Source organism: Notechis scutatus, chromosome Z (genome assembly GCF_049901735.1).
Source record: "Notechis scutatus isolate UNSWTSFEM ecotype Mainland chromosome Z, rNotScu1.2, whole genome shotgun sequence".
Classification (NCBI taxonomy): domain Eukaryota; kingdom Metazoa; phylum Chordata; class Lepidosauria; order Squamata; family Elapidae; genus Notechis; species Notechis scutatus.
Window position 1 is genome coordinate 49763063 of NC_142025.1, and position 9013 is coordinate 49772075.

General features: G+C 36.6%; 1 protein-coding gene across 1 annotated transcript; it reads left to right on the forward strand.

Annotated features, from left to right (window-relative positions):
- The first annotated feature begins 353 nt into the window (after nt 1-353).
- Nucleotides 354-8736, forward strand: ACBD7 (acyl-CoA binding domain containing 7). The gene is made up of 4 exons (XM_026681377.2): nt 354-416; nt 6864-6981; nt 7068-7130; nt 7220-8736. Exons 1-4 carry the CDS (start codon nt 405-407, stop codon nt 7291-7293), a joined length of 267 nt encoding a protein of 88 aa, XP_026537162.1. The 5' UTR covers nt 354-404; the 3' UTR covers nt 7294-8736.
- Nucleotides 8737-9013: the final 277 nt, after the last annotated feature.

Below are 9013 nucleotides of genomic sequence, written 5' to 3' on the forward strand. Positions count from 1 at the left end.
ACCGTGGCTCCCGAGACGTTGCACACTGCAAGGAGGCTGCCTTTTATCTTGCAGCAATCCCAATGCGCTGAAATCTGTCCCCATTTCTCTAGTTTCGAGATTCTGGCGGCTGCAAAATAATACTTCTGAAGAGAAGGCGAGGTTCCACTGCTGCTTCGCTTCGCGCCTCCTCGGGCTCTGGTGCCTGCTTTGCATTTCCCTGCTTCGGTGCTGCAGACCGAGTCCCTCTCATCCCGAGTTGGCTTTGGCGCACTGAGTAGTACAGTCCTTGGAATGACGTCACAAAGCCCCGCTCCAGTCACAAAACTGGCCAGCCCGGGCTCATAAAAAAGGGCTGCGGGAGGGGGGAGTGTCGGTTCTGCTGCTGGTTCGTGGGAGGGCAGGTGTTCGGTGCACGGAGCAACATGACACTCCAGGTAATGAAATAAAAAAGCGGGGGACGAGGAGAAAGAAGAAGGAGAGCTGGTTTTACCCTTGCGGTTTCTGGGCTTAATTGCACATGAAAAACTAGATCGTGAACGGGGGTTGCGAAGCGGGGGAGGATCGTTTACTTGCTGGAAATCGGCTTATTTTCGGTTCATCCTGTAAAAACCCACTTTTCCTTTAGTCTGCGTCGCCGCGTTGGCCAGGGACATTGATTCACAGACTGGCCAAACGCATTTGAATCTGCCCTGTTAATATGCGAAACGGTCAGTTACAAGTTCCCATGTGATGTGCGAACCGGGCTAACTTAGTTAAGTGAGTGAACCGGGATTCTAACCACGGGAGAGATATTCGTGTGAATAAAAGTGGCGAGAAAAGTTATTACTCCAATTCTGTATTCATTAATTTGGGGGAAGTCTCTTGGAACTCGGCAAAGACTGGTGAACTCTCCGAGTGTTTAATTGGACTGCGAATCCATTACTGAAGCGGAAACAATGTAGGGCTTTGTTTCTGGGTGCAGAAATTTCTTTTCTTTCTTGGTTGCGAAGGAAGCAAGCAAACTCTGCTGATTTAAAATGAACTTGCTCTTTCACTTTTTCTTTTCTTTTCTGTCCCTTACTGTGCGTGAGCACAGAAATGGGACTTCATACTTTTTCTATGCACAGTATAAATAGGATCTTTAGAAAGGTTTAAGTGCTTGTGACTTTATAATTTCTTCAGGCAGCTTCACTGCAGAGAATTTGGTTGATGTTCTTCAGGAGGCTAAGCTATCCATTGAGAATAATATGTGTACTGTAATGAGTCTCATGTGGAGAAAAGGCAGGTGTTTGATAATAAAAAGTGTTTACTAAGCATGATTGCTATGAAAATTTTGAATTTGCTATAAACGCAAGGATTTGCCTATCAGCTGGATTAGAGGTCTAGTTTTAAATGAAATGAGGAATGTGGGTGATCATAAGATCATTGCAATTCATTTCTAGGTTCATGTATAAAGGAATATAAGAAAACCCATGCTAAGTGATCAAACCAAAAGCTATTAAATTCAACCAGGCAGCTGCTAATTGGAAAATTGGAAATTGGACAATGCACTGTTGTATTCCTGCTCCTTACAAGAGAGGCAGTGTGTTTCTGATTGCAAGAGCCACACATCTCTTTTGTGATTAATAGCTACTAATAACTGTGCTGTCTTTATGTTGATGTAATTTTTCCCCAATTATTCAGGGCGATGGCCATCACTGCCTCTTGTGAACATAAGTTGCATTGTTTAATTAAATGCTCCGTGAAAAAGTTATTGTTTCCAGATTCATCCAGCATCTAGTATTGTGTAAAGGGAGAAAAGTTCTATTCCCCTGCTCCACATCATGTGTATTTGTAGGCAGATCTTATATTCACTTTTTTCTTAGCTAAATAACCACCAACACTGGTCACTTTTCCTTATAGCATCTTCCCTGCTGTGGTTCCATTTTGAAACCCCGTCTTGTGCTGGTTTCTTAGAAGCTTCTGCACTGCTGGCATGGATTTTTCTTTTAATTGAACCTGGCAAAGTTGTAGATAAACAGTATTTCACTTGCTTCTAGAAAACCAAAGATAGTGCCCAACTGCGCTCCTTGCCACCGGGTCTTGTTCTTTAGTGCATATAATACCTGCTCCTACTTTGCAAATGTCTGGACTTTCCCTGGAAGAGTACTAAAGTAGTACGAGGAATAAAATTAGGAATAAACAGCAATATTCTTCGGAGTGGGCAACATTTGTAGCTAAGCATTCTAAGATGGGAGACCACATAAGAGTAATGTAAGGTAGGCTGGAAAGTTTAAAAAAATCCCTGAAGTAGGCAGTAAAACCACTTTTGTAATTGTTATCAAATAAGCTGCAGGTTTATATCCAATTCCCTAAGAGTCAAACTCAATCCAGCATTTTATTTTATATTTGGAAGGCTGCTGTTGTAACTCCTTCATCCAGTGTTTTTTTAATACTGTGGCAATAGAAGAAATAGTTTAGTGTAGTAGTTAAAGACATTGAGCAAGAAACCAATGTTCTTGTCCTGCATTAGGCAGGCACAAAGCCAGCTGGATGACCTTGGGCCAGTCGTTTTTTCTCAGCTCTAGAAAGAAGGCAATGACAAACCACTCCCAAAAATCTTGCCCCAAAAATCTGCAAGGACATGTCCAGGCCAGCACCAGAAATCATCACAGAGTTGAAGCCTCCCCTCCTCGCCCCAAAAAGCAATAGAACATATTTGCATAACCTTTAACAAATTGTTTGGACTATGAGATTTCAGCACCATTGTTGTGAAATGTGCAAAGGTTTTCTTGACAGCTAACACCGAGGATAAGGCTTGGTTAAAGATAATATGATGTTAGCCAATGGCAGCTTTATTATTATTTCATTCTAATACCCTGTAAACATATAATCATGTCAAAGCAATTTAAATTTGACATCTGATTCTAAATAGGTCCTTGCAACATCTACTGATCCTGAAATTCTGGTTGCTGATCTTTATCCCCTTCAATGTGCTACTGGCACTTGGTAGAGAACAAAAGGTTGAATGGTGAGGATTGCAGGGTGAGATTTCCCCATAAAAAGCACATCTCTGGAAGATGGAACTATCATGAATACTAGCTCAGCTGGGTGGAGCTGGGAACTTTATAAAATAATCCCAGAAGCTGTTGTTGGAGGTAACATTTGTTTCAGCCAGCCTTTTGTTCTGTGCCCAGAACCTTTGATTGTGAATCACTTATCCAGAGCAGCATTTTATGACTTTTATGATTTCATGGCACTTAATCTCCACAACTGATTAGTCTTTCTTGCTTTTTGCATTTCTGGGACAAAACAAACAGAAGATATAAATAATGGATATAAATTATGCAAATGAATAATTACTATTAATAGCCTTTTGCTTCATCATAGAATTCCATTTTTAAATACTCTGTATTTCTATAAATTATCATAATGAGTTATTGAGTCTGTCATCTGCACTTCTATAATGTCTAGTTTGGTTCTGCAACCCAACAAGACAGACACAGACTTCAGAGGATAATTAGGAGTGCAGAAAAAACAATTACTACCAACCTGCTTTCCATTGAGACCCTGTATACTGCACCAGTCAAAAAAAGGGCTCTGAAAATATTTACAGACCCCTCACATGCTGGACATAAACTGTTTCAACTCCTACCCTCAAAACAACACTATAGAGCACTGCACACCAGAACAACTAGACACAATAATAGTTTTTTCCCTGAACAGCATCACTCTGCTAAACAAATAATTCCCTCAATACTGTCAAACTATTTACTAAGTCTGCATTACTATCACTATTAATCCTCCCATCCTTCCTTTCACCCATCTTCTTCCACTTATGACTGTATCTGTAACCTTGTTGCTTGTATCCTAATAATTTTTATTGACTGTTTCCTAGTATGATTTGATTGCTTATTGTACCCTATGACTATTATTAAGTCTTGTACCTTATGATTCTTGACTCTTGATGAATGTATCTTTTATGTACACTGAGAGCATTTGCACCAAGATAAATTCCTTGTGTGTCCAATCACACATGGCCAATAAAGAATTCTATTCTATTCTATTCTATTCTATTCTATTCTATTCTATTCTATTCTATTCTATTCTATTCTATTCTATTCTATTCTATTCTATTCTATTATTCTATTCTATTCTATTCTATAATAGATTTCTTTATCATGGTACACTAAATTGGAATCTGGATTTTATTATTGCTTGTCTACTCATCTGCAAAATCTGATGTCTTGTATATAATTTGTTATTATTAAGGCAGGTTCATTAGCACTACAATGAACGAAATATTGGACAACTCAATTTACATTTTACTTCCATCTGTGCCATGACTGGAATTGTCAGGGCATTCTTTAGTGTGTTTATGTGCTTTAGCAGAGGATATAGAGCAGCCCAGCTGTGACGGCAGCTGGATCAGGGATTAAATCATGGAGCCTCACTTTCTTTTTAGCCTAAGGAAAGATCACTACAATTGCACTCAAATATGAATCCAATCTAATGTCTTTTAAAATATATATTAAAATTACTTGTATTTTATTTTCTTTAATGCACAAAATCATTATGCACTGCATTCCTATTAAAACTACTGTACCTGGAAACCTACAGATTTTGAGAATTTATCCACACAGCCCAGGTAGCTGAAAAATGGACCCAGGTTATGTTGATTGAACATAAAAGATGCTGAACAGGTACATTTTTAAAAATGTAATAATAAGAATAAATTAGGACTGCAAGAAATAAGTAAGCCCTGCTGGTAATGAAAAAAGAAAGTGACTTTTGGGATGAATAAAATTTTTATATGTATGTACTACCAAAACTCTTGTTTAACTGGGCAAAACAGTACATCATAAGGCAGCAATTTTTGAACCAAGGGTGGACTAACCTAGAATGTATCTAAAAATCCAGAACATTGTAAGCAAGTACCCTGTTTCTCCAACAATACGGCCTCCCCCAATAGGAAGTCCCAGCATGTTTTATAGGCATGAAATGAAATTAAGCCCCTCCCCCCATTTTAAGGCCTATATTAAAACATGCGAAATGGGGGAAATGGCAGGGGGCTAGCTGTTAGGAAATACTTTTGTTGCACACCCAGATATGGTGCTGCCTGCGTTGACCCCGATCTGAAGTGCCCCACCAACACCGAGGTCAACATCCAAGTCGTCGCTGCCCACCCGCCCGAAGATGCAAGGGGGAATTAAGTCACCCCGAAAAGACGGCCTAGCTATTTTTTGGGGCTCAAAAAAAAATAAGACCCAGCCTTATTATATGAGAAACACGGTAGATATAAAATTCTGCTGGACATAATACTAAAAATGTGCTTTCAAGTGCCAGCTGTAGAACAGATGAGATCATTGTATCATACAAATGATCTTGATTTGAGTAAAGCAAAATTAATTAGTTAAAAATCATAAAATTGTTATCAAGGCTAAAACAGAGTTTCACTGCTGAGGAAGCATATATTTAATCTGGAAAGATTCCAAGTGGCTTTGCTAATTCCACGTAGCTTTCATTTCTACATTTGCACATGTATGTACCCTTAGATTTATTTCTACATTTTAATTGCAGGATTACTTGATGCAGAATCAGTTATCAGTTTCCTTTCTCTTAATTCATTTCTTTCTGACAATTCTGTTACTTTTTGCTTTCTTTGCAGGTGTTTCTTATTAATATAGTTTATTATTTAAAGAATACTTAGAGGTTTAACGAATTTTCTCTGTGTAGGAGAAAATAACATATTTAGATAAAAATCAATTTTTGGCTTATGTCAAACATAAATTATCTTGGGGTCATCTCATATTGTCCTCCTGAGCCTGCTGTTTATTAGAAATTTTGGGTGAGGGACCCATCTTAAGAAAGGTTGATTTAATATAATCAGGAAAAAAATCACTGCAGTAAGTCACTTTTTAATTTACTTGGTTTTGTCAACTAATAAACAATAGTATAGAATATTTGAATGAATGCTAAGTATGCTAAGTAAATATATTTGATTTCTTTTTTAAAAAATAATACAGAATAGGGAAAAGGAAATCAGGAGCATAAAGAACTGAGAGAAGCTCTACTGAATTGGATAAAAGTGCACATTTCTGTTTCCACAGAAGTGTATCTGTGATTGTAATAAGTTTTAAGAACAGTGGAATAAGTGGAGGATTACCTACATTTAAAGCCCTTTTGCAAAATGGAGTTGTGATATGCAATATCATTTAAAATTTGTGTTGTATGAAATAGAACCAGGTTGTTTTTAACAGAATCCTAAATATTATTTTAAAGTATTTTCTTAAATTTTATTTATTTACTTGTATCCTGCCTTTGTCATTTTTACGAATAACTCAAGGCAGCAATATATTCAACAATATATTTTTCCCCACAACCCTATGAGGTGAATTGGGCTGAGAGTGACTGGCCCAAGTCACCTAGCTGGCTTTCATGGTTAAGGCAGGACTTTGGACTGACGGTCTCTTGCTTTCTAGCCTAGCTTCTAGCCTGGTGCCTTAACCAAACTGGCTCTCAATCGTGATTAAATGAAGACAAAAAGAAGCCGGATTATAAACTCAACTAATAAATGTTGGATTATAAATTCAACTAATAAATGAATGTTGAATTGTTATCCCAAACTTAGAGCTTGCTTCTTGCCAGTTGCTGTTCAGTAATGAAAGTTTCTTTATCTTTAACAGCAATTCTCCACATGTACAAACCTGTTTTGTATGCATGGCCTCCAGCTCAAAGGCTGGAAGGAATTCTTACACTGGCAAAAAAGGGGGAAAAATATAGGGTATGCACTAGAAAAACAGGAATATTTTACCATACATCTAGCATCAAGCATTCAGTAAAAAGTGTAGAAATATATCACATTGATACATAAAACAATGGCATATTTCTTTAATGATTGTCTTGTTTTGTTTTCTCATCAGGCTGACTTTGAGGCTGCTGCAGAAAAGATTAAAAAATTAAAATCCAAGCCCACCGATGATGAATTAAAGGAATTGTATGGACTCTACAAACAGGCCACTGTAGGAGACATTAACATTGGTACTTAATAGACATCTAGGAAAAATTGAGTATGAGAGCGCTTTTCAAGAACACAGGTTTAATTATTATATTTTCATCTTCAACAGAGTGCCCTGGGATGTTGGATTTGAAAGGCAGAGCCAAATGGGAGGCTTGGAATCTGAAGAAAGGTTAGTTTTACTATGAATAATACTGGGGGAGGGGGGTTTCCCCCGATAAAAAGTAAGACACCGTAGTAACTGCTAATTTTTCATTCCAGGTATATCAAAAGATGATGCTATGAAAACCTATATTTCTAAAGCAAATGAAATGATCCAGAAATATGGAATATAGAATTTCCTTAAATACTTCATCTTCAAGTAGCTCATGGTATTTTCAAAACTATGTTTTTAATGTTAATGTTCTGGCCTAAAACTTAATCTGTAACAATTTCATTTTACTCCTTATGGCATTAATTGTTTACAATACATTTTGTATCTTAATACATAACTTGTTTCCACCAGAATTTTAGACTTATTCCAATGACAGTCTTGTGGTACTTTAAAGTCTCAAACATTTATAATAGCATAACCCTTTGTGTTCACTGTCTGCTGCTTTTGATGTTTGTGGAACATAATTCTGAAATAATAGTACTATAATACACACACGGTGATTATTGCTGTTAAGAGCAGTATTTCATAAAAAAGTGGCATATTAAATGGCAGGTGAAACAGTGACAATTACAGATTAATTATTAACAAAAAAGATATTGGATGAAGCATAATTTTGCATTTATGAGGTTCTTATATGTCAGTATGATAAGAAATCTTGGTCTCAAGTTTGTTTTGCAAGAAATATTGTTAAGTCTGTTAATGATAAACTTAATGAATTCTAGCTGTGCCATTTCTGTCTTTATAATTCCACTTCTAAAGGATAGCCATATTGAGAGCATGATAGTGTTGAAAAGTTTCTCCATTGCTCCTTTGTTGGGTCTTGTTTTTTCTTCTTTTGTTTCTAGAATAGCCAATTTGTTCATTATACATTATAGAAAAGTACAGGTAGTTCTTGACTTAAGGCCACAAATGAGCCCAAAATTTCTGTTGCAATTATTAAGCTATTAAAGTGAGTTTTGTCCAACTGCAGACTTTCTTGTCACAGTGTTAAGTGAAACCATTCAGTTAGATACATGCTTGTTAAGGGAATCTGGTTTCCCCGTTGACTCTACTTGTGATCACATGACCCCAAGACACCGCAACTGTCACGAGTCAATTGCCAAGCATCTTAATTTTGATCACGTGACCACGGGGATGTTGCAAAAGTCATGTGAAAAATAATCATGTCACTTTTTTCAAGGCCATTGTAACTTTGAACAGTCATTAAATGAACTGTTGCAAGTCAAGGACTAGCTATAACATGTTTCATATTAGATAAAATGGTGTATTATCACACTGAACTTGCACTGCCAGAATTGATTTCTGGATCCTATGTACTGTAATTATACTAGTTTCTTCTGGTTAACAACTATTTATAGTTAAACCCAGTAATAATCATGGCCTGTGAAAGAAAAGTACCATTAACTGTCCACATATCTTCTTACACGTGACATTAGTGAAGTCTAATGATTCAAAATTTCTACAAAATTTAATAAGAATGCTAGGTTAGAAATTGGATGTGAAGATAAATCCTGTGTGTTACACTACATTGTGATCCAGCCAGACACAATCTGTTGTAAGGAGATTGTTCTCATCATTGATTCTCATTAGCTATCACTATTGTGTAATGCTTACAATTATAACATTTCTGGTTCATGTACTTTGTTCCATCCTGTGCAATCTACCAGAGAATGATAAACAATTTGCCTTTTCTAAAATGTTTGCATATTATATTATAGTATACTATATTATACTTGCCATGTATACTAGTATATATATTATACTATATCTTTTAAATGTGTGCCTGCAAAGTGAGGAATTTACAGGATGGCATAATCTGGGTCATCAACAGATTATCAAGCAGTTGTTTAGTGAATTCAAGATTAAAAATTAAAACAACAGTCTGTCTAGTAGACTAAAGA